General features: G+C 36.8%; 1 protein-coding gene across 1 annotated transcript in view; it reads right to left on the bottom strand.

The window, feature by feature from the left end:
• The window catches only part of LOC102492241 (zinc finger matrin-type protein 1), a 70,734-nt gene that overhangs the window by 2,352 nt on the left and 40,947 nt on the right, over positions 1–27,435 (bottom strand). Inside the window, exon 2 of the mRNA XM_027765675.1 lies at positions 9,355–9,461. Coding sequence (XP_027621476.1) covers positions 9,355–9,461 — 107 coding nt within the window. The remainder of the gene's footprint in view (positions 1–9,354; positions 9,462–27,435) is intronic.

The raw sequence follows: 27,435 nt of genomic DNA, 5'->3' as shown, positions 1-27,435 counted from the left end.
AATAACAGAAGCACCAAAAAATTAGACCTCTGTAAAATTTGAGGACCACACTCAAAAGAATTTTAAGATACTTAGTCTGTACCAAGTTTATGGAAGAGTTTCACATGCCTTAAAATCTCTAAATATCGGTTAAAATGATTTTGACAGAAAGTGGATAAATATGGAATATTTACTGCTGAGTGAAGCAAGCCAGGCTATGAAGGAGAGACACTGTACATCTCCACTTAATATATACCAAGTGTCGACTCTCAATAGCTGAAACGGAATGACTAGAGGATATAGAAACATAGAAAATGGTTATAAATACCAGATACAGAGTGGGGAGACAGTGGGTGAAGGAGGAGAGTCTGAGGAAGGACATTGAGGAGAGGAATAGAGAGGCAAGGCATTATGGGACAAAAAATGGGTTATTATCTGTTGAAGATCATGTGTATAGTATTTGTATTGGTGAGAAATGTTTATGTGTTGGAATATTCACTTTGCAAGCTATGTGACATATGTGATTGAATGTATAAAAGAAATTAAAAAATTAAAAGAAATTATCAAAATAAAATGTGATATTGTCAAATATAAATATGAAAACATGCTTCCATTTTATATATATATATATAAGGAATAAATATGGTCTGAATTCTTCCATAAAAAAATGAATGCTATACTTTAGAAACTAGTAACTTTCACATTCTTGTCTTCGATAGCGACTCCTAGTGACTGCCCAATATTAAATATTTCCTTGCTTGGGTATAATCTTGAGCAATGCATCCAGCTAAAAGAGTACATTTTTCAGCCTCTCTTTCATCAAGATGTGTCTGAGTGAACAGACTGTGGCCAATAAGATGTAATCTCAAGTCTTGTGTGGAATTTCCAGGAGTCCTTGGAGATAAACCCTTCTATCCTCCTTTCCTTCTGCTTCTAGAACTATGATGCAAAGGACAGAGGTTCAACAGTCATTGTGGACCATGAAGGGCCTTGAGGAGAAAAGTCAGTTCATCAGAGCAGAAAGATAAAAAATGCTTAGATCCCTGTTGATGCCATGGAGCTGTCATATCAACCATGCGCTGCCTACTTCTCACATTATTTTATATGAGGAAATAAAGCCCACTGGGTTTAAGCCACATTAGAAACAATCTCTAAACAAATATGTAACGAATACATAATAGCCAAGATGCTGGTACAGAGAGAAGGGAACTAACATTTCCTGAACACGATGAGGCAATCACTTTGTCTTTACAGAATTTTAACTTATGAAACATGTCCATCATATAGAAAAAGACAGAAAAAAGGGACCAGCAGATGGTGGAACGGTTTCATCGCTGGACTCCCACACAGTCAACTGTGGTTCAAGTCCTGGACTGGCGGCTTAAAACTCATGCTGGGCGCATGTGCGTGCATGCCTAAAAACCCAAGAGAATGAAGAAGGGATTGCAGACTAGCCATCTCCCCTGGTGGGGAGATTTCTTGATTTCTGTCCCTCTGTCTCTCTCTGTCTCTCTGGTAAGTGCACACACCCTATAGCAAAAATCTCTCCCTCTCTCTCTCAAAAAAAAGTAAAAGACAAAATAATATAGCTGAATCCCATATTCACCATCCAGTCTCAACAAGTGTTGCTACATTTCTTTCAGATCTTCTTTTCCAAAGTTGCAAAATTTTACATATATAGTCCTATACTCTCACAACCACAACCCTTCCCTCCACTTTTCTTCCCCATAGGCAACCATAATCTTAAAGATGGTATATGTCATTTTTCCCATAATTTTATTATTTTACAATATAAGCATGTACACATGAATGGTATTATGTACTGCTGTCTTTTAAAAAATTCAACATTATATTTCTAAACAACATTATATTTCTAAAATCTATCTACACATACAGGGATCTTCAAAAAGTTCATAAAAAATGAGTATTATGAAAAACTACATGTAGATTTTAAAACCAAAATAAACTAATATTTTAATTTCATTTTCCAAGAACTTTTTTAATGAACTTTTTCCATGAAGTTCCCACATTCTAGTTTATCCATATTATATACTGTATAATATTTTACTTCAGGGCCAGCAGATGATGAGGAGGTTAAGGCAGCTGGATCTCACATGGCTGACTATGCAGTTCAAGTCCCAGACCCTGTGGCTTACAAAACATTCCAGATGCATGTGTTCAAAATCCTAAAAGGAGAATGAAGGAGATAGGATTGTGGCATGGCTATGCCCCCTGGGGGGTGATTTATCTCTTTCTGTCCCTTTCTTTGAGGAATGCACATGCCCTAAAGCAAAACAAATAATATATATATTCTAATTAATATGTTACCCATCTAGTCTATTTCTGTTTATTTTGCTACTGCCACTATGTTCTACAATCATTGCAATTACTACAAAGCATTGTTACAATGCACATATGTAAACATATCTCCTATATATGTCCAAGACTTTCTTTAGGGTGGATATGGAGAAGTGGAATTCTTGGATTACAAGGTTCATGAATTTTGAACTTTAATAGATATTATTAAATTTTGAAGCAATTTGTATCACTAAATGCAGCATATAAGAGTGTTTTTGTCTCCTTATATTGTTCCAAAGTGTTAAGTGCAATTAAATATTTTTTGGCTTTAAAATCAGTTATTAAGGAGACATTTATGCATTTCAAGAATTGCTTAAATTCTATTAATCCAGATTTAAGCATGTGAACATATGATGACTTTTAAACATACAATTAGAGCTATTCATCATAATCTACTTTACTACCAACATCAAATTACAGTTACTTTAGACCATAAGTCAAATGGTTTAAAGTAAGTCTGTAATACCTAGTAAACACCATTCTATCTCACATATTCAAATTACTTCTCCGTGTAAAGGGTGTTTCACTTTATAAGTTATAACTCTGTAACTCACTACTCAGGGGCTTTTCATAGTCCAAACAGAAGGGGATGGGGGAAGAGTAACCAGGACTAGTGAACTAGATATACATATATATTATATATGTATTATATATATGATATATGTATATATTTTTAAAGATGGCACAGAAGGAAATGCAATTTTAGAAGTGTAAGCCCTCACGAAGCAACATATTATGATAAACCCCCTTCTTTAGAAAGGTATCATTTCTACCATTGATGCCACAGGCTAAATTATATGTCATCTATCTTCAAGTTGAGGCAATAGAATAAATGCAAAGGCACCACAGTGAGTCCCATTTAGTATAAATAACTACACTGACCAACACATACTTTTCTACAAATTCTTTTATTTTCTCCTTCTGACTGCCAGTTAAACACAGAATTTCATAGCTTAAGAATGAAGGATCATACACTTAAGTCAATACATATAGCTAGCATTTCAGTCTAAGCTCATCCACGTACACAGGTGAAATCAATTACAAGGAATGGCTTAATGAATGCTAGGGGAACTTTGTAGTTGTTACTGCTATTAAAATTGCATCTTGCTGGGAACCAGCAGTTGGCGTAATGGCTATGTTGCTGGATTCCCACGTAGTCGACCGCGGTTCGCCTCCCGGACCCGGTAGCTTAAAACTCATGCCAAGTGTGCTCTCGTGCACTCATGCCAGGTGTGCGTGCGTGCGTGCCCAAGATCCTGAGAGGAGAATGGAGAAGGGATTACGGTGTGGCCATCCCCCCTGAGGGGTGATTTCTCGCTGTCTCTCTGTCTCCCTCCGTCTGTCTGGCGAGCGCACGCACCCTATAGTGAAAAAACCTCTCCAAAAACAAAACAAAAAATTGCATCTTGCTGAGACCAGCACTTGCCATAATGGGTATGTCACTGGATTCCCATGTAGTCAACCAGCTTAAACTCACGCCAGGCGCGTATGTGTGCATGCGCAAGATCCTGAGAGGAGAATGGAGAAGGGATTCTGGCATGGCCATCCCCCCCGGGGAGTGGTTTCTCATTTTGTGTCTCTCTCCGGTGAGTGCACACACCTTATAGCAAAAACCTCTCCAAAAAAAACAAAAACAAACAAAAAAACCCCTGCATTTTGCATGCTGAGGTCATCACGCATATAGAGCAAAGTCAGAGCTTTTATATTTGCATTTATTCTTCATTAACTTTTAAAATACTATAGTTGAATATTAAAACAAAAATAATAGCAAAGTAGTGAGTATATTATGATTATAGTCCTTCACTCATTCACTACTGCATATAAAGTGCTAGCAGTGAGTGCTATTTACTGGCCCTATTAAGAGGTCTGACACTGACCACCACCTCGGGAATGATGGTCATCATTCTCATATGCTTCTTCATTGTAATTTCTTTCCTGATTTGGATCAAAGTCCACCAGTTCTATCTGGTCCATTTCCTCAGTCTCTTTTACTTCCTTCCCCTAGGTATAAGTTTTTCCAGCAAAGTTTATCAGGAGACAGAAAGCCATTCTCAGGGAAGTTTACCTTAAATCTGATGACTAGCTGACCTTTTTCATATGGTCTACAATATATTGGCATGCCTTCATTTAGTATACACTTGATATCTCCATGTTTGCAATCTGATCTGGATGAGAGGTGATGACTATGGTTCAGTTGTCAAGAGTGGAAATTGGTTTTTGGAAGCCACACAATGCTTCAACCTGCTATACTTCCATGAAAATGTCTTCTCATCAAGTAAAAATAGCATGGTCTTTCTGATCTAATATGATGATAATATCTCCTGGCTCGATTCCTGGTTCTTGGTCTTCTTCACCATGGACTGTTATCTTCTAGCCATCTTTCATGCCTTTGTTGATAGGAACTTCTAGAATCTTCTTTTCTCAAACTATATTCCCTCTATTTCAAAATTTACATCTATCTTTAGGACTGATCTGTTCCCCATGGCCTTAGCACTCCATGCATACAGACTGAATTTGCTGAACCATTTCAGGTCCTATCTGATGAATTCTTATTTACATGCCAACACCTCGGCCATTGGCAAAGCATTGTACTGCTTCTTTCTTACTACCTCAGTTTTCACATTTGCCACCAATCACATTCTTTTGCAGAGCCAGTTTCTGTATTTTGCTGTTACATAAATCTTCTAATGTTACTGCAAGCTAATGTACATTTTTACCTCTTCTTTCTCTGTGCATCCTTCTTCCTCCTCCAAAAACCATACCAGATGTTCATTGGGAAGCCAAAACCATCACCTGTTCCATCCTCTGTCTATTCTCTTCTTTTGTCATATAATTAATTTTTCTTCACCTCAGGGAGAACTTTGTAAGCTTGAGAAATCTGTTTAAACTTCTTGCCTTCATTTGGATTTTTATCAGGGTGGTTTCCTATAAACTTTCTTTAGTTCTTCCTGGGTGGCATTGAGTTTGACCCCCGAAATACCACAGTAAGTGGTTTCTTTCGCTGAGAGAGAGGAGAAAGAGAGAAAAAAGCACACTCCTCAAAGGGGTGTGGGAAGGCTGCAATCCATTTACCTCCATTTCATCAGGATTTGGAGCATGCATGAGCATGTGTCTGGCATGTATGCAAGCTCCTGGGGCTATGATTTAGACAATGGTTGGCCATGTGGGATCCAGCTCCCAGTGCACCACACTTAACCACTATGGTATGAGGCTGGCCCAAATTAAGTATTTCCTCTACAGCCTACTCATGCCACTTTATTTTTCTACTGGGTTCTTATTCTAACTGATTTGTAGTCTTTTATATCTTCTAGACATGAACTCTTTGTTAGTTACATGGTTTATAATTACCATCCAATTTGTGACTCATCTTTAAATTCAGTTTGTAAATTTTAGTGTATCATATACATTTTTCCTACAAATACTGTGACTTATTTTAAAGCTGTGACATTTTACACGTGAAATTGTAGATATAGGAAAATAGACCAATATGATAACATGGAGTAGCCTCAAAACAGATCAATATATATGTGGAATTTAGTATATGACAGAGGTGCCACTACAAATCAGTGGAACAAACATTGACTGTACGATAACTGGTTATCCATATCAAAATAATATTGTTCCTACCTCCATACATGAAAATCAGTGCCAGATGGACTAAACACTTGAATGTACAAAGTAAAGTTTTCCTGGGGCAGCAAGTGGCATGGTGGTTGAAGCACTGGACTCCCATATAGCTGATCGCAGCTTGAGGCCTAGACCTAGTGGATTGGAAATCATGCATATGCATGTGTGCCCAAAATCCAAAGAGGAGAATAGAGAATAAGGGATTGCAGCATGTTCATACCTTCCTGGGAGTGGGGGCGGGGGTGGCAGGGGTGATGGTGACTTCTCTCTTTTCCTTTCACTGTCTCTCTCTGGGGAGCGCACAGCCCTATGACAAAAATCTTTTTTAAAAGGGAGGGAGGCCAGCAGATACTGTGGTAGTTAAGGCACTGGAGTCTCACTGGGCTGACTGCACTTTGAGACTTAGACCTGGTGCCTTGAAATCACACCAGGCACATGTGTGTGCTTGCGCAAAATCCCAGAAGGAGAGTGAAGAAGGTATTGCAGTGTGATCATCCCTCCTGTGGGGTGATTTCTCACTTTCCCTCTCACTGTCTTTCTGTCTTTCTCTGGCAAGTGCATGTGCCCTATGGCAAAAACAAACAGAGAGAGAGAGAGAAAGAGTGAGAGAGAGAGAGAGAGACTTGAAAATCACACCAGGCACATGTGCACATGTGCCCAAAATCCCAAGAGAAGAATGGAGAATAAGGGATTTCAGCATGGTCATCTCCTTGAGGGTGATTTCTCACTTTCCCTCTCACTATTTCTCTCTGTATCTCTCCGGTGAGTACATGTCCCTATGGCAACCCCCCCCCCAAGGTAAAGTTTTCCTAAGTTTAAGAAAAAAATAAAGAGAAGTATCTAATGTCAAAAGTGCGTAGAAATGTTTCTTAAAAACACAAACATGGATACAAAGGAAAATATTAATAAATGCAACCTCACTGAAATTCAAAACTTCTGTGGCACTATCTTATTTTACATGAAGAATAAATACCATACTAAAACAGTGTGATAGTATTAACCCAGCTTTAAACTGAAAAGGAAAAAAAAGCTACCTTTTTAAGTATAATATTTACATGGAAAATGCTTTCAAATCTATGAGAAGTCATGTATAGTTCTGATCTAATGATTTGATGGGGTTAGACACCAAATTGCAAATGGCAATGAAATTTAAATTAATAAAGTACAAGAGCTATATGATATTTAATAACCATTCAAACAATCACAGAAAAACAAAAAGATGCAATGATAGGACAAAACGTGCAAAATATGATTTATTAACACATGAAAAAAGTTCACACATCATTCATGATTTTCCTTCAGAAAAAATGTGTTCAGAAAGCACATTAGAATCATATAAGAAAAAGAGAAATAAAATGATGGCTAACTACAAGTGATAGAATTATAATTGGTATTGTGTATTTTTGTACATTTTTTATACTGAACAGCACTTTATAAGTCCATAAAAAGCTGCTGATATTTAAATTCACGGTTTCAACCACAGTTAATACAGAGCCTCTTGAGTGTTTGTCTTTCTACTAATTTTAAATCTTTGAGCTACGGGATCTGAGGATGTTCTTGGTACTCTCATATACTTTTTACTTAATTTTCACAGGTATGGTAAGATATTACCACCCTCATTTTGTATGTTCAAGAAACATGCTCCCAGAGGTAAAGTGACTTGCCTAGGGTTACACAACTCGTCAATGGTGGAGTTAAGACTTGAACCCAGGGATCAGCAGATGGTGTAATGGTTACGTTTGCTGGATTCCTATGTAGTAGACTGTGGTTCAAGTCCCGGACCCAGTGGCTTAAAACATGCCAGGCATGTGTGCATGTTTGCCCAAAATCTCGAGAGGAGAAAGCAGGAGAAGGTATGGTGGCGTGGTCATCCTCCCTGGGGGATGATTTCTCGCTTTCTGTCTCTTTATCTCTCTCTGGCTCTCTGGTGAGCACACATGTCCTATAGCAAAAATCTCTCTAAAAAAAAAAAAGAGGGACCAGCAGATGGCATAATGGTTATGTTGCTGGACTCCCATGTAGTCGACTGCGGTTTGGGTCCCAAATCTGGTGACTTAAACTCACACTGGGTGCATGTTTATGCATGCCCAAGATCCCGAGAGGAGAGTGGAGGAGAAGGGATTGTGACATGACCATCCCCTCTGAGGAGTGATTTCTCGCTTTCTGTCTTGCTGTCTCTCTGGTAAGTGCATGCTCCCGATAGCAAAAATCTCTCCAAAAAAAAAAAAAAAAGAAAGAAAGAAAGACTTGAACCTAGCTACTCTCAATCCACAGCTAATATAATTTTTCCTATCTTTAATAACAGTAACTTAGTCCCAATCAACATAAAGACTAAAATATAGCTGCCAATAAGATTAACAGCGAGATAAAATAAGTGAGGTGTTTTTTGTTTGTTTTTTAAATTAGAACTGGAATTACTTCTAAGTAAATGTATCTAGTACTTTTTATAACCCAGACACCAGATATGAAAGAAGTCCATGAGCTTATTAGATGATGTAGAAATGCAAAGTGATGCCAAAAGAGAAAGAACATTAAATATGAAACCAGGGGAAATAATTTTCAGGCTTAGCCATACCAATGACTAGTTACAGAGAATCACCAAACCCTCTGGGTCTGTTTTCTAATCTATAAATTAAGAGTAAGAACATTAAACATTCTCTCTTCTAGCTCTAGAATTCCACGGTTCTGTGCCTAAAAACATGTGGAAGACTGGTTCATTTTGTTTTTATATTCTCCATTTCCTATAAAGGAATGCTCTAAGAGTTCTACAATATCCCTTGATTCAAATTAAGTTTCTTACACAAGCTTCATAATGCTTCCCTTATACTCACTACAAGGACAAATGGTACAGTAGCTTCATGGATAAACAGGCAGGCAGAATGATGTGAAGAAAACAAGCTTTGGAGTCAAAAAGACTGAGTTTAGTTTAAGAGAGATTTTCGCAGATGGCATAATGGTAATGTCACTGGACTCCCACATGGGTGACTGCAGTTCGAGCCCCAGAACCAGTGGCTTCAAACTTACATGGGGAATGTATGCATGTATGCCAAAAATCCTAAGAGGAGAGGGGATTGTGGTATGGTCATCTCCCTGGGGGAGGTGATTTCTTGCTTTCTGTCTCTTTCTGTCTGACTCGCTGGCAAGCACACATACCTTAGAGCAAAAATCTCCCTAAAAAAAAAAAAAAAGACTGAGTTTAGACCCTAAATCCCCAAACTTAAGGTAGTACTTTACTATCTCTATCTGAACCAGTCTTCTCATCTTTCGAAGGGAAATAATAGGGCCTATTTCACAAGATTCTAATAAAACTCAAATAAGATGACTTATTTAAAGTTTACTTGTTACATTAAAAATCTACTTAAGGCCCTATTCCCATTATTTTTAACCTACCTCATAATGTGAAATCATTTGTGATTCAAACTGTAGCACCACTCCACATATGTGACAAAAGTTATCTGTAAAAAGTTCACCCTTTTCTTGTTCATTCCAAGGAGCATCTATGAATAAAATAAAGGGAAATAAGAAAATCTATCACATCAATAAATACTTAGAAGTATCATTTTCATTCCTCAACTATACAGATTGAGCATCCATAATTCTGAAAATCTGAAAAGTGGCATGCTCTCAATTCCGAAATATTTTTTACAAGCTGACATCATTCCACAAGTGGAAGATACCATACTTGACCTCATGTGACAGTACGTAGTTAAAATGTTGCAATACAAAAATACGGTATAAAATTACTTTAAGACTATGTATATAAGGTATATATAAAACATAACTGAATTTCATGTTTAGACTTAGGTCCCATCTCCAAAGTATCTCATTATGTATAAACAAATACTCTAAAATTAAAAAAATCCAAAATCTGAAAGATTTCTTTACCCAAGCATTTTGGATAAGGAATACTCAACCTGTACATTGTTTCAAATGACACTTCAAATGTGAGTGCTTGTGAGGCTGCAATAATAGTGTTTTTCTCAAATATGTAAGTTAATAAGCATATATTAAGTATGCCTCTAATGTTTGATATGGCAAATGTTATTTCTTTGTAATGCCTAATATAGCAAGTGTTTTACACTTATATTTAGTAGGATAACTCTAGGCAGTGACATTTTAAAGGAATAGTTGTGGGGGTATCAGTAACTTCATGAACTTCAGGGAGTGATTTGATTTGGAGCACCAATAATAAAAGGCTGAATTAAAAAAACTCAGCTTTGATATTTTGGGATTTTACAGCAGATAATCCCGTGCCGGCCTCTGGGCTGGTAGTTAAAGCAGCTGAATCTCCCAGGGCCAACTGCTTGGTTTGAGTCCTGGACCTGATGGCTTGCAAAACACACCAGAAGCATGTGCGTGCATGCCCAAAGTTCCAAAAGAACTGAGAAATGGAGGAGAAGGAATTGCTGCATGACCATTCTCCATGGGGGGATGGGTGCTTTCTTCCTTTCCCTCTGTCTCTGTTTCTCTCTGGTGAATTCACACACCCTCTGGCAAAAAAACAAACAAGCAAACAAAAACAGCAAACAATGCTAAGAAATGCATTATTTTAAGACTGTTTGAGCTATGGTTCCAATATTATCTAAAAATGACATGGATCCAATTTCATTTTTCTGCAAGTGGATAGTCAATTTTTCCAGCACTATTTGGTAAAGAGATTTTATTTTCTCTATTAGCTTATCTTGAGCCTTTTGTCAAAAATGGCTATATGATTTGAGTTTCTTTTTTCTGGGTTCTCTATTCTGTTCCATTGGTCTATGTACCTGTTTTTGTGCCAGTACCATGCTTTTCTGATTATCACAGCTTTGTAATATACTTTGGGGTCAGGGAGTGAGATGCCTCCCACTTTATACTTTTTTGCACAGTATTGCTATGGCAATAGGACCCCTTTCACCATTAGCAAAAATCAACTCAAAATGAATGAAAGATCTAAATATAAAACCTCAAACTATAAAACTACTTGTGAAAAACACAGAGGAAATTCTTGAAGACATTGGAATGGGCAAAGATTTTAAAATAAGATCCCCAAAGCATAGGCAATAATCCCCAAAATAGACAAGTGGGATTTACATCAGGCTAAAAAGTTTCTGCACAGCAAAAGAAACAGTAATTATAATGAAGAGACAATCTTCCAAATGGGAGAATATATTTGTAAACTTTGCCTCAGATAAAGAACTGATAACAAAATACAGAGAACTTAAGCAACTAACCTCCCTCCAAAATACCTAATTCAATTAAAAGATGAGCAAATGAGCTGGGGAGATACTCTCCAAGGAAGACATATATTCTGCCAAAAAAACATGAAAAAATACTCAACATTCCTTAAGTGAAATGCAAATTAAAACCCCAATAAGATGCCACTTAACCCTAGTCAGAATGGCTAAGATTAAAAAATAAAGAATAGAGGCTAGCAGGTGGCATAGTGGTTAAGGTGCTGGATTCCCACATAGTTGATTGACCTTGGTTCAAGTCCTGGACCCAGCCTCTTGAAACTCACACTGGGCACATGTGCATGCGTGTCCAAAATCCTGAGAGGAGAATGGAAGAGAAGGGATTGTGGTGTGACCATCCCCATTGGGGGGTGATTTCCTGTTTTCTATCTCTCTGTTTCTCTCTCTGGTAAGCACATGTATCCTAGAGCAAAAATCTAAAAAATAATAATAAAACAAATAAATAATGATAGGTGCTGGTGAGGCTGCAGTGTAAAGGGAACATTCCTACACTGTTGGTGGGAATGTAAGTTAGTACAACCACTGTGGAGAACAATATGGAGGTACCTCAAAAATCTACAAACAGAATTACCATATGATCCATCAATTCCACTCCTGGGCATCTACCCAAAGGACAGGAAAATACTCAGTCAGAAAAACACTTGCACATCCATGTTTATTGCATTATTATTCACAATTGCTGAAAACAGAAAAACATTTGTACATCCATGTTTATTGCAGCATTATTCTCTGTTGCCAAGACATGGAATCAACCCAAATGTCCAAGAACAGATGAGTGGATTGAAAAACTGTGGCACATATACTCTATGAACTACTACTTAACCATAAAAAACAATGAGATCCTGGGGGTGGCAGGTGGCATGTTGGTTAAGGGTGCTGGACTTCCACATGGCTGACTGCGGTTCAAGTCCCAGACTTGGAGGTTTGCTTTCTCATTTTCCCTTTCTCTCTCTCTCCTGGTCTCACTCTCACTCTGTCCCTCTCTGGTCAAATTAAAATAAATAAATAAAGTTAAATAAAATAATTCTTTTAAAAATACAAACAATGAGATCCTGGCATTTGATAGAAAGTGGACAAATATGGAAGATTTAATGCTAAATGAGGCAAGCTAGACTATGAAAGATAGGCATTATATGTCTCTACTTAATACATATCAAATGTCTGCACTTTATAGCAGAAACTGAAGGTGTGGAAGGTAGAAAAGCAGGGGGACCAGCAGTTAGTGAAATGGCTATGTTGCTGGACTCCCACGTAGTTGACCACGGTTCGAGTCCCAGACCCAGCAGCTTAAACTCACGCCGGGCACGTGTGCGTGCATGCCCAAGATCCTGAGAGGAGAATGGAGGAGAAAGGATTGCGACATGGCCATCCCCCCTGGGGAGTTATTGCTCACTTTCTGTCTGTCTTTCTGGCGAGCACACGTGCCCTATAGCAAAAAAAACCTCTCCAAAAAAGAAAAAGAAGGTATAAAAGCAGGGAGAGCAATTGTGGATACTAACAACAGTGTGAGAGGAGGGTGGACAATGGGGGGGGGAGGGAATCAAGGGGGAAAAGAAAGTAAAATATTTAATGGACACAAAAATGAAAAATTATCAGTTGAAAATAATGAGTGTGGTAATATCTTTGACTGGACTAATATGCAGTATACTCATGTCTAGAAAGTTCATTTTATATGCTATAAGGATGTACAGTAATTAAATGCAAAAAAAGTAAGAAATAAATAAAATAAATTTAAAAATAAAAATGATACGGAACCACAGACCATTTTTGCCCATGGTGGGCAAACATCCTTCATCACTGTACAGATACCAACACATTCATTCGGTCCAAGAAATTTCATGCAAACCCCCAAAAGCTTTGTAATGTTTACATACCAAGATCTAGATATTTATGCTATACTGCTTCTCACTGTAATAAATAATACATGCCAAAACTTTCTGAATTTATACCTGAGGTCCACACTTTTACCTAAATTTCTTAAGAGTTGCAAAGTATTCTGCCAAAGTTTATTAGTTTACCTATAGGATATGAATTACAAAACATAAGAATTTTGCTTGTTATGAGCTATTTAAATGAATAACTTGGTACAATATATACTTTCATGGAGAGACGTGAATGATACAGTAGTAAGTAAAAAATTGTAGAACAAATACAACACATTGAATTGCCAATACTAACAAAAACAAAATATATGCACACACAAGAGAACTTCTAAAGCTATAGAAAAAATGGAGTTAACATACACATTTATGGGACTAACAGGTAGCATGGTGGCTAAGGCACTAGACTCCCACAACGCTGACCATATGGTTTGAGTCCCGGACCCAGTGGCTTGAAAACCAAGACGAATGCGTGTGCATGTGTGCCCAAAATCCTGAGAGGAGAATGGAGAAGAAGGGATTGCAGTGTGGCCATTCCTCTAGGGCATGAGTTCTCATTTTCCCGTCTCTTTGTCTCTCTCTCTTTGATGAGCACATGTGCCTTATGGCAAAAACCTGAAAAAAAAAAAGTATGAAGGTGCAAAAGAGTTTTTAAATCCATGCATAGTTTTTTGTTTTTGAATTTTTTTGGCACTACATATTTTATGAACTTTTGGAAGGCTTCTGGTATGTACATACGTATATGAATACATATATGTATGTATTCACAGGAAAAAATCTGGATGGCATAAACTAAATTTAAAAGTAGTTAACTTTAAAAAGTGGGGATAGAAAGGGAAAAGGTGGGTAAATTTTAACATTTTACTCTATACAACTTCATTGTTTTGACTTCTGCATAAAGCATGTAAGATTTCTATTTAAAAACCATTATGGTAGATGTCAGTAAGATGGTGAACTTGGACTCTCCAGTGCTCTTCCCCTCACAGAAATATCAATTTGAACAATTTATCCACACACAAAAATACCTTCACAAGACCTAAGGAGGATTACAGCAGCATCTGAGTATAACATAGAAATAAGAAAAAAATGTGTTGAAGAATGTAGGAAGGACAGTTTTACAACAGCTGTGTCACACCTAGGCCAACCCTAGGCACTCCAGCACACAGAGATATCCTCCGCTTGGGAAAAGGAGGAAGTAAATACTAGACTTTACCTCAAATCCCAGCATCAGGCCTGCCCCAATAATACCCAGTTTGTACTGGAAAATCTGCTTCGATGATGCAAAAAGCAAAAGAGATTCAGTAGAGAGAAACTTAGTTTTTAATGACCTTTGTTGGATTTGGCATATGTCAATTATCTGTACTATTATGAGAAAGTAAAACATAACTAACTTCTACATACAAAAATGGAACCATGCGTGAAATCCAAATTATCATATATGGGATTTTCTCCTAATACTTAGATAGCACTGGCAATTTTGGATAAAACAGATTTTTATGACAAAATTATATTATTTATTTCTTGAGACAAAAAAAGAACAATGAATTTGGTCTACCCTTGCTTATGGAATTATAAACCATACAAGATCTCTGAGGATAGAAACCAGAGGATTATTGTATTTCTTCAGTCCTGGGAAAGAGAATGTTCTTTGTTTACTCCAATTAAATCTTTTTTGGTTAACCTGTTATTAAGTTTATGTGTATTCAAACTAAGTGATTCTACTTTAAATATAACTGGCTACATGGAATTAAATGAATATAACTTTCATTTGTTAAAAAGCAATTAGATTTAGTTGTACAAAATATAAAAATTTTCTCCTTAGGACAACTCATCATGTTTATGTCAAGAACTTGCTATTAAATGTTTAATGTTTTGCTGAAGTCAGAATTTCACAGTCCAACCAATGTTGATACAATAAAATATCTAGTATTACAAAGAATGTATATCCTATTTGAATAAAGTGACAAAAAATGGAGCAAACCTCAGAAGAGTTCGATGCAACACTGTAAATAAACATGAATCTCATTCTTGGTCACTGATTTAAAGCCACACATTAAGAAATCTGAGAAATAGGGCCAGTCCATGGACAGGGGTTTAAGACAGCAAGTTCCCACATAGCCTACCATGCTGTTGGAGTCCTAGACCCAGCTGTTTGAGGGTCATGCCTATGCATGCATGGTCAAAATCCCACAAGTAAGGAAAGCTGGAGGAAAAGGGATTGTGGTGTGACCACATCCCATAGGGGGTGTTTTCTCTCTCTCTCTCTCTCCCCCTGTCTCTCTTATTCTCTCTCCAGGGAGTGTACATGCCTTCTGCCAAATTTTAAAAAATATATAGTTTTTTAAAAAGGAAAAAGAAATCTGAGTAATAATCGTTTCAATCTGCAACAAGCACATGATTATGCCTTTAGCAATAACCTTCCTTAAACATTCTTGATTACATAGGAGTCTGTTTAAATAAATAAAAAAAAAAGCTGACTTGTCCTTTTCAATCTTCTTAATACTATCATAATCTTAGGAAATAATGAACAGAAGACAACATTAAGTAATAAGAACTTGGAGAACTGTATTAACCTTGGCAATGAATTTTAAATCCTTTTTTTCTAAAGGTCACAATCCATTTAAGAAGTTTTCAGAAACATTACTTGTGCTAGAAATAACAATCTGTACTTGTTGGCATGATGAACACTCCTAGCTACAAAGTTAACTAGGATCCTTAGTTTTTCAGATGAAAAAGTTAGTACGCAATATACAATTTTGGCAAATTTCAGCTATTTTACACAAATTATCACATATTAACAATTACAAAATACAACAGAATTAACAAAATAATTGCAAGTACTAGTTATATGTTTAAAATTTACATTGTCTTTATCTAAACTAAGTCCTTGACCTTCATAATCACAAGTACTCTTTGGTTTAGGGGCTCAGGGGCCATGCTTGTGAAGTCAGAAACTGAATTAAGGACCATTCTTTATCCCATGATAACTAATTTGCATCAGAAAGCCACATGCCAATCATTCCAACAGTTAAGTAAATGTGAATGGATCTGCAAGACTATTTTCACATGAAACAGAATCCAAGTCCTTTTTTTTTTTTTTTTGAGAGGTTTTTCCGCTATTCGCCAGACAGACAGAGAGACAGAGACAGAAAGTGAGAAATCACCCCCCGGGGGGATGGCCATGCAGCAATCCCTTCTCCTCCATTCTCCTCTCAGGATCTTGGGCACGCACACACAAGCGCTTGGTGTGAGTTTTAAACCACCGGGTCCGGGATGCAAACCGCAGTCGACCACGTGGGAGTCCAGCGACATAGGCATTACGTTAACTGCTGGTTCCCAGAATCCAAGTTCTTAACAGATATGTAATGAATATAGTAGAGGGCATGCTTAACTTGATCTTTGTAACAATCTTAGTCAATATTTTCATGTATTTGTATCTAAGAACAACAAGATCAAAAACAAATGATCATTAATCTCTCTCCAATCTGACAAATAAAGAGAATTACAAATTAATTCTAATAGCTTACTAATTATTCATATGACATCAACATTAGATTTACAATATACTGTGTTTTAGTGTGCCTGAAGTACATAAAGCATCATGGGCAGGGTGCAGATTTATAATAAACAACGAAACAGTCCTGATAGTTCAAGAGTCTGACTAGTCATATGTAAAACTGCTTCCCCCCCTACTTATTTTATTTTATACTTTTACTATCAAGCACTACCATTGAGCTCTTTAGTATAGCTGCATCTAATTTGTTTGTATATCCTAAGCGCTAACCATAGTGCCTGGAACACACATATACAAGTGTTCAATAAATGATTTCTGAATAAATGAATAAATACTTACATTTTCTTAGGGTGAACTTCCTGTCATTTGACTTGAAACTTTACTGAATAACATGGATTCAAAGGAAGCCTTGTTAGGTAATTGTTCTGCAAAAAAAATGGCTGGAAACTAAATAAAAAGCCAGAATGTCCTCCAATGTAACAGGATGTATTCAGTTCTTTTTCTTAAAATTGTTTATTACCTGTTGATAACATGTATAGCACTCTCAACTGGACTGGTCTGAGGTGTATTTCATGTTGGGTAAATTCTCTCTATAAGCTAAATGATGTATAGTGATTGAATGTACAAAATAATAATAATAATAATAAAAGGAAGAGATAAATAAGTAAGGGGTGCTTCTTTTTGTTTTGGTTTATACAATGAGTATAAGGAAACATTACTATTGGGTGAAAATTTGGTTTAAAACTTTTGAAAAATTATTTACTGAAATATGAAGTGTTTTACTAAATCTCCCGATTTCCCTCACCATGCATTATATGTATGTTTTTCGTATGTCTGTGTTCACTTGGCATTTCTTTAGTTTGTTTGCTTTTTTAAAGTTTTATTTATTAATTCATTTATTTTAATTTGACCAGAAAGACACACACACACACACACACACACACACACACACACACACACACAGAGTGAGTGAGAAAGCAAACCACCATGTCTGGGACTTGAACCATGGTCGGCCATGTGGGAGTGTCCAGCACCCTAACTATCACGCCACCTGCTGGTCCCATTTGCTTTGGTTTTTGAGTTTATTGCTCAATATCCCATTTGTAATCTTTGAATGCTTCTAATAGTCCCTGCTTGGCAATTTCTGGTTCTCCACTGACATTTACTCATTACCAATCCCAAGATAGATTAGATCCTCAAGAATGTTAACAGAAAATGTAGTTGAAAATGGATCAGCAAATGCTTTTTCAAATCATTTTTAATAATCCTATCAGGAACTGAATTGTGGCCTGGTGGTTAAGAGCATTGGACTGTCACATAGCCAACCATGGTTGAGTACTGGACCTGGTGGCTTGCTTTTTCACTTTCACTCTTTCTCTCTTGCTTGCTCACTCTGTTCCTCTTTGGTCAAATATAAGATAAATAAAGTTAAATAAAATAATTCTTTAAAAAACAGAAAAAAGAAAAAAATCTTTGGAATCTGTACAATTTCTTGGTACCTCCCAATCCTTTGGCTCTCCTAACTAGGACGTAGAAAAAACAAACAAGCACATGACATTAACACACTACCAAGTAACATTCTTTCCTCTCCTTTATCCACTATCAAAACTGGCAACTATTTATGGTCTTTATCTAAACAAAAATATTTCAAGGCCTAAAAATGTTTTGAACAGTGCAATTTTTCAAATATTTATCATAAGTGAAAAAGTAAGAGTTTTAGTTTTAATTGAATCATTAATGAAGGATATTTAGCTAAAATGAAATGACAAGAGATAAGTTTTAGGTAACAATTATGTTTGATTTATTCATTTTTTATTAACTTTTCTCAACACAGATTTCACTACTCACTGAATATCAAGTGAGTAGTGAGTTGAAACCTCAACTATCAGTTGAGGTTTCTTATAGTTTACAAATTATAGTTCTAGTGCAGTGTCATGGAAATGTCAAAAGAATTTCAATGAATCGCTAAGAAATCATAATTTATATTTTTTATAATTTATATTTTCCAATATAAAATCAATCTTGGAGTTTAGCTAGTTCAATTCTGTTATTTCAGAAATGACAAAAACCCAAGTCCAGGAAGCTTGGGACATATTTAGGGTCACAAAGTCTCATGGATGAATCGGCAACAAAACCTATGTTCACTGCAACAGACTACTGCCTCAGGGTTTTCTTTATTTTACTGCCTAGCCAGCCATATTATAACTAAAGTATTGCTGTAACTGTATGCACTTCTATATTTTATATCCTTTAGTACTTGCACATATTCAAACATACTGCAACCGAACCAGTTATGGAGCCAGGTAAAAGCCATTTTCTGAGATATTACTTTCCTCAGTGTTTCCGTGAACAGGCTGTGAGAGCCAAAATGAGTTGTGGTTTTGATACTTATAAAACTATTCTCGCTCACTTCATGGTTATCGACAGTTTGTTATAAAAATTTAAAAGCCAAGTTTTCATCACAGAACAATGGTATAAATGAAGACTGATTAACTTGTAGACTCTATCAAAGGCTGTCTTTAGTAAGAGTTGATAAAAAGATCGTATTACAGTGTTTTTCTAACTTCCATATGTAGGAAGTAGCACTTAATGTGATGTGCTTATTAAAAATATTATAAGTTTTTTTCCCCTGCTTTGCCATTCTTCCAAAGTGAAAGGTTTGAAAAGTCATGAAATAGAACATAAGGATATATTACTTAAGAATGTGAAAAGGAAATTATTTTCATGAGGTAATTTTGAGTGTCCTAAGAAAAATGAACTTGAATTATTTTATCCTATTTTGGTATCTGTGATCTTACACTTCTGAGGCAAGTTAGCAACATAAGGTAACACCGCAAATATTGGAAACTAACCAGGAAATTTATAATAGCAAAATGCTCTACTGCGATCTTTGGCAGTGGAAATGGTCTCTCCACCATCTAAGAATATTTCCTAAACTGCTTTAAAACGCATTTCAATGACAGATTTTACAGTGCTATTGTAGGCTCTTTTCAAGTATATGGCACCTTGTGTGAACTAAAAACCACTTATACTGAGACAGGCAAGAAATCTTTTCATGATAGGAGTCATATGTGTTGGTAGGTAAAACGACACTCATTAAAACCCAATCCGCCTTAGAGATGGGCCTGCAAACGTTGCTTTACTAGGCCACAATCTCAAATAGCCCAAGAAAACTCTCCAGTGACTCCTGAAATCTGCTTCTGCCACACACTCTTCTGCTTTTCTCTCTCCACTAGAGTCCCCACCACCAGATCCTAAAATCCAACAGGTCTTGCTTGGAAGCTCAAGAATAACCTCCCCAAATTCCTACACCCAACTCTCCAGGAATATCCTACTTTGAGTTTCTACACTACACTGCGGGACATTGGATTTCATCAAAGGGAACTTTATTCCCTCATATTTCTTTGGTCTTTCCTCTCTGTCATTTTTCTTCATCACTCTCATTTCCCTTTCCTTTTCTCTCTCTCTTAAGGTGCCCAGCAGCTCGTTCTTGCTTTCTCTCTTCCCAACTCACACCTTGGCTTCCTTCCTATGGCACACGAAGACGTCTTGACTGGGAGAGAAATCATGTGGTATTTTTTTTCCCTTCAAACTCCTGCCTTGTGAGTACCTGCGATTCCTTTTCCTGGGGACCCCATCCTTTGCGGGAGGTGGGAGAGTAAGAAAGCCCCTCTCTGCGTCAGTCCATCTTGCACTCTCGGGGAAAACATTACAGATCTCTTAAGGACGTACAGCCTTGCTGAGCTCACCTTTTTTCCTGAAGAATGGGTAGGAGCAAAACAAACAGGTCACTGAGTCCCTTCGCCCTAACTTTCAAGCTGCACTGCATTAAACCCCAAGTCACTAATCCGAGGAGTCATTGCACCTTCATCCTCCACGGGCCGAGGCACTTTTCAGAAGCATTAAAACAGTATGTCACTTCTCACCAAATGGGTAGTCAGTTGCTGTTTGTCCCTTGTTTTTTTTTTTATTTATTCCATAATTATGTTCGTGCTTTTTGTTTTGTAAACAGTGATGGAACTTACATTTTTTTGTGTGTGTAAGAAAAAAAAAAGACTGATTCAGACCTTAAGCACTGTCCCATTTTTAGTCTTCTTGGGGGGAAAAAAGTTACCAGTTAATTTGTTTTGAGATATTTAGGCATTCTTTTGAGTTATAAAATTGTGATGCAGGGATTTGTGAATGAAACATTCACATATGTGAAAGATGACTCTCTCTAGTTATCCGCTTAGAATAAAATGTGTATATGTACATAAAATGTAAGTAATCTTAACTCCATTGTGCAGTGCCTTTTAGATGTTATGCTTTCTATAAAGTCTTCAAATTTTTGCATATATATATTATATATATATGATGTAATGTTATAGAAATATATGTATAATATACATATATTTTTCCAGAGGTATCTGATAGCTCTGTATTTTGTTATGGAAGTTGAAAGAAAAAAAGTATTTTACCTCAGAAATTAAAGTTAACTAAAAAATAATAATTTAAAAAAAGAGTCTGGAAACCAACGGATTACATGTCCAAAATACCATCAGCACACCTCGGCTGTCTTTTGTCCCTTAGTATGGAAAATAGAAATAGTGTAATACTTGGTCTTGATACATTGTCTCCATGACCCCCTTAAAGGACTGTTTATGTAGGTAGCTATTCATGAAGGTTACAATAAACTCCTGTGACTCCATTACTCATTCGAGGAACTGGAAAATTACCTTAGTTTAAATCTCACCAAAATTTTCCCCAACCTCCCCTCCTAAATAAAGCAATATCCTGATTTATGTTTGTTATTACCGATAGCACTTTTAGCACATATTCTTATCACAGAGATATATGTCAAATGAGTGTAGTTTAGATTTTTAAAAACATATGTTTTAGAGATTTTTGCTATAGGGTGTCTACACTTGCCAGAGTGACAGACAGAAGGCAAGAAATCATCCCCCAGTGTGGGCAGCCACACCACGATCCCTTCTCCTCCTTGGATTTTCAGTTGCACACATGCCCAGCTTGAGTGTTAAGCTGCAGGGCCTGAGACTCTAACCTTTGTCAACTATGTCAGAATCTAGCGACATAACCGTTACACCATCTGCTGTCCCAAGATTTAAAAAATTTTTAAACAATGTAATAATTATGCATATTTATGGACTACAGTGATTTTCAATGTTGTTTAGATTATTTTCAAATTTCACAAAAACTAGTATCTTTTCTTAGGTAGCACTCTGGGACTGTTTTCTCCTTAACTTTTTTTTTTTTTTTTTTTTTTTTTTTTTATGGAGAGGATTTTTCTATAGGATGCATGAGATTGCAGAAGAGACAGAAAGTGAGAAATTATCCCTCCTGGGGGGTATGGCCATGTCACAATCTCATCTCTTGTCATGATTTTGGGCACACCCTCATATAAGCCCAGTGTGATTCAAGCCGCCAGGTCCAGGACTTGAACCACAGTCAGTTACGTGGACTCTAGAGTCTTAACCAATATCCACTTGCTGGCCACCCCCCCCCTTAACATTTTTTAAAGATTCATCTATGCTATGCCTTGTAGGTATAGTTACTCGCTGTCAGTGCTGTACAGTATCTTATCTGTATCTTTGTGGATGTACGTTCCCACTGGTGTATTTGTGCAAAAGTTTCTCTTGGGTATGCTTTCTCTTCCAGTCTCATTTCCATTTCCATGTTTCACATCCTTATCACATCATGGCATCTGTGCTACGCATCTCCTTTCCTTTGGCCTCAATACCTCCAATTAATTTTTGTTACCATTCATCACTGGTTCCCCATTGCTTATTGGATAAAGTCAAAAGACAAACTTTTACACTATTAATCTTCCTCCTCACCTCCTTGATCTCATCCTTTTCAACTGCCCTCAACTGTACCCTCTGTTTTTACTTTATGATTCAGCAATTTAAATCTTAACGATTTCTGTGAAGCCTATGTTATTTCTTTTTTTTCTTTCTTTTATTTTTCTAAATGTATTTTTGCCATAAGGTACGTACACCCACTGAAGAGAGGTGGAGGGACAAGGAAAGTGAGAAATCACCCCCTGAGGGAATGGCCATACCAAATTCATTCTCTATTCTCCTCTTAAGATTTTGGACACACACACACACACACATACATGTGCCTGGAGTGTTTTTCAAATGACCAGGCCCAGGACTCCAATTGTGTAGTCAGCCATGTGGGATCAGTGTCTTAACCACCATGCCACCTGCTGACCCAAATACGGTTACATCATGATGCAACATTATCATATGTGTTCTGCCCCCTTCCTGAATGCCCTTTTCCCCACATTAGGCCTGCCTAATGAATTCTTATACACCCTTGAAACTTCCTTTGAGTGACCTGTTCTGTCCTACTTAGGGTTAATTCCACCCTCTTCTGTACTACACCTATATCTGGTGCATAATTTTATTAAAATACATTGTACTTTGGGCCTCTTTTCTCAATACCCTGGAGACATTTTGAGACAATAGTTTCTCTTATTTTTTTGACTCCTCCTGTGCCAACCAAGTAAAGTCCCAAGACAAAGATCAAAAAGAAGTGGTCCCTAAGACCAGGTCTCTAAATCCCTAGGTCCAGCCCACAAATGTTTTGCTTTACTTGCACAATTGTTTATTTGCTTTCTCATCAACATTTGAAAAGGGCATTTCATGTATACACACACAATAGCTTCTTAAAAACATTTGAAGATTTGGCAATATCAGCTGTTCATTCCTGACTGTCAACTAATGACTAGAACTAAATAAAAAATTCAAAGACTTGGAGTACTGGACTATAAGGAACATTTTGTCCTGTTATTTTTGTGGTTCAGTAATTTCCCCAAGATGATCTGAGTCAGTGGGTGCTTTCTCTTACCTTCCATACTGTCCTTCTCAAAGTTAGTGCAATTTTTACTCATCAAAGACATTACTAGATGTGCAAGGCAAAATATTCTGCAGGAACTGCCAGTATGTTAGGGTAGCATAAAAACGGAGTGTGACTTTTAATACTTCTGATATGAGTGAGGATAAATTCCTCAAAAGCGTTGTATCTCAAAATATAAATCACACTCTACTTCTGTGAGAAATATTCAATCAGAATCTTAAGGAGTGTGCATAACTCAAGGTTCGATGAGCAAAATAATGCAATGGCTATTTATCTTTAAATAAAGATTTAATGTTGGGAATCAGGTAGTTAAAAGAATGAGAAAGATGAGGAGAGTAGAAAGAACTCAGGGCAATTTTCTCAGTCTTGTCAGCTGGCACTTGGAAGCCTTTTCATTCCCTTTTATGCTCTTCCCTGTTTTGCAGAAGCTGGAATACTATAAATTACATTTCCTAGACTTCTTGGCCAGCAGGATTCTGAATATGGTTTAGCACCTACTAATTATATGTAATTTATTTGATTATTTAAAACTACGATGAAGATGAAAACTCTACTCTACATGGAATCCAGTAGATATACAACATGAATATTTTTGGTTGTCTTCGCATTCTTCTGCAAGTCTTTCACCCAGAACCTTGGGAGGACTTGTGAGACTGGTGGTATTTTTCTACAATTTCCTCACCTTTGTGTGGCAGTCAACAGATGTTTATTAAATGATGGAATTTTTCCCTCTTAGGCTCCTTGGAAAATTTGGTGTCTGCACTTCAATAAACAGCAAAAAGGAGAGGCTGATGCATGAAATAAAATAAATAGTTATTTCATTCTCCCCCATTTTCAACTCCATTCACTCACAAACCACAACATGAAAATGCCACTAAATCTCAGCCATACTCTATGACAATAAGTACAAACTTTCTGATCTTCCTCTTATATTTATCAGTGCCCTTTATGACAGTAAGGTTACTAACTGCTGAAGTAATTACCTTCATAGGAAAGAGGAATTGGAATGTGGCAGAGAGAAACTATTGATACAAGTCTCCTCTGGGCCAGACTTACTCATTATCTCCCAGTCTTCCCACAGCAGTGATGTTATATCAGGTCCATTAACCTCATTTAAATAATATGAAATTTAGCAAACTGAAATGAAGCACAGGGAGGACACTGTATTAGCTGAAATGAATTTTAACTACCAATCACCCAAATCATAGAAAGGAGATGAGGGAAAGATGTGAAGTCTTGGGTTTATCAAGTTGGGTTTAAGATAGAGGTGCTACAAAGAAATAAAGGAGCATATTTTTGCATGTTTGAGAAACCAGTAGAAAACAAAAGTGGTAAGGAAATGATTTATTTTTCTGTTTTTCTATGCAAAAAAGCATCATGACCTTCCTGACAACCTAATAGTTTAGTGGTGTATAACTAATAGGATTAACATAAGGTGAATTTTGGTCTGTGCCATCAAACAACAAAATACTTGAGTTAAAATATTTTGAAAAAAAAAAAAAAAAAAAAAAAAAAACCAGAAATTTATTTCAAACACTTTTGGAGTCTGAAAGGTCCAAGATTAAGGCACTGACATTTGGTGTCTGGTGAGGACCTTCTTGCCACATTCTCATATGGCAGAAGGGACAAAAAAGGCAAAAGGGACAAATGTTGTGTTCTTACATAGTGGAAGAGCAAGAGCAGAAGAGAATAAACTTACTCCAAGTTCTTTTACAGGGGCCCTAATCTTACCTAGGAGAGCTCTAAGACTTAATCATGTTATAGAGGTACCACCTCTCTTTTTTCTTCAAGATTTTTTGCCATAGGGCACATGTGTTCACTAGAGAGAGACAGAGATGGAGAGAGGGAAAGTGAGAAATCATCCCCTGAGGGGATGGACATGCCACAATCTCTTCTCCTCCATTTTCCTCTCAGGATTTCGGGAACACACACACACACACCTGGCATGATTTTCAAGCTGCCAGTTCAAGACTCCAAATGTAGTCAGTCATGTCAGAGTCCAGTGCCTTAACAACCTTGCCATCTGCTGGCCTTAAAGCACCACCTCTTACTTAATACCACCACATTGACAATTAAGTTTAAAAATACACATTTTGGTGGACCTTCAGACCCAGCAGTATGTATAATGTATTTCAGTTATGAACAAAAATTATTTACACACATGAACATACAAATATAGTACTTGAATGACACAAATGTGCATAGATACAAAAACAAAACTATCTAAAAATACTAAGAGTAGATAGCTTGTGATGAATCAAGATTAAGGTGAAAAGATAATTAACTCATATTTCTCCACAGTTTACAGATTAATAGTAGTAGATGAAATTAAGGTAGCATAAGGATATAACAGTTGGGAATTGATGTGATAGTAATGTATTTCTATCAACATGAAACACTGTTAAGATTACACACACACACACACACACACACACATACACACACAACGAAGCTTTTATTTTAAAAGTATCTGTGTATGCCCATTGTATTTGTCTCATGGTATGCACTTTAATATATTCTCATTCATTTCCCCTGCTCTCCCATTCCCCCCCACACACACACACACCTTTTTTGTGAGCCTAGAAAGAGTATGAAAGCTGATGGGAACTTTATCCCATGTGATTTAGTATCCATGTCTTTGCTAGAATCACTCTTAGTGATTCCTGTTCTACAGAAACATCTAGAATGTTCTCACCATTTGGCTTTATAGAAAGTTGTTTTAAACTAAATTTGTCTTTTATCATTGGTTAGGGAAACAGCACGGTTAGACATAGGTCACTTAATCACTCATTGGAGTATGGAGTCAGAGAACAATCTCACCATCCCATTTCCTCTTCTCTCATGTGCTTTCCTGACCTCTGATTTTTACATAAAATGTAAAAATCTTTACATCTTTATATCATCATGCAGCTCTTGCTTTAAGAAATACCAGATGCCCTCTCACATGGTATCTGGGGTGGTTCTTTCAGGTAGAGATTGTTCTCTGTGTTCAAGTGACAATGAAGTTAAATACAAGTAATTGAACAGTGCTTATTAGAAGATTTTTTACTTAGAGACAATCCTAAACTCAGCTAATAATTATCTTCTGGATGTAAAGAATATCCAAATAAACATCATCATTGCCACTTTTTTGTTTTTGCTAAAGGGTGTATTTCACATGGGCATTCTGGAAAGATTTAGCACAATTATAGAATGTGAGATTTTTATGCTACAGGGAAGGATCTGAAAATTTAGCCTGATAATATCTGGGGGCTATGTGTGTGTACCAAATAAACCACATTCTGGTCTTTAAAGCCATCTTCCACAGAGATGCTCACAAGTATTTTCTTCTCTAAAGACTGTCTTTTAAAATAATTCCATCCTAGAGACTCAGGTCTTAACTCATACTTATGGCCATGGGAGATCCCTTATAACCAGTCAATGGGGAAGAAAAATGACCAAATCTGATTTACAGATGGACTGGCTCAGTTTATGGGTGCAAGTTGAAAATGGAATTCTGCTGGACAAAGCCTCACCCAGACATAACCCTGAAAGGCATCCATTTTAAAGGTAATTAAATGCTTTCAAAAGGCAGAGTTGTATCTGGTCATTTATTTTTGTTCAAAAAGAATTGGCTGAAGATAAGAACATATTTTGAGCTCACAGAAAGTGGAATATTACTTGTCAGGTTGGTTGGGGTCCTGGCAGGGGAAGATTGGAATATCAAGTACAAGAAAGTCTGGCGAGGGGCCATATGGATGAACTAATAGGATTAAACAAAAAGTGAAAAATCTTTGTATTGCTTGTAATTCCTACTACAGAGCATCTACCACAAAGGAACTAAACAGTTAAGTAGAAGGAATAACCCAGTCAGTTGACATCACCAGTCCCTGTTAGCACTGTTACACTGAATACTGGCCACCGTATATGGATGATAAATTCGACCAAATCAGTCTCTGTATGTACTGACCTGTGGGTTCAGTTCCAGCATGATAAACTAGGTTGA

The sequence above is a fragment of the Tupaia chinensis genome, unplaced genomic scaffold (genome assembly GCF_000334495.1).
Source record: "Tupaia chinensis unplaced genomic scaffold, TupChi_1.0 Scaffold139234_1, whole genome shotgun sequence".
NCBI lineage: Eukaryota > Metazoa > Chordata > Mammalia > Scandentia > Tupaiidae > Tupaia > Tupaia belangeri.
Note: the sequence above shows the minus strand (reverse complement) of the source record. Positions and strands in the feature narration are given on the sequence as shown.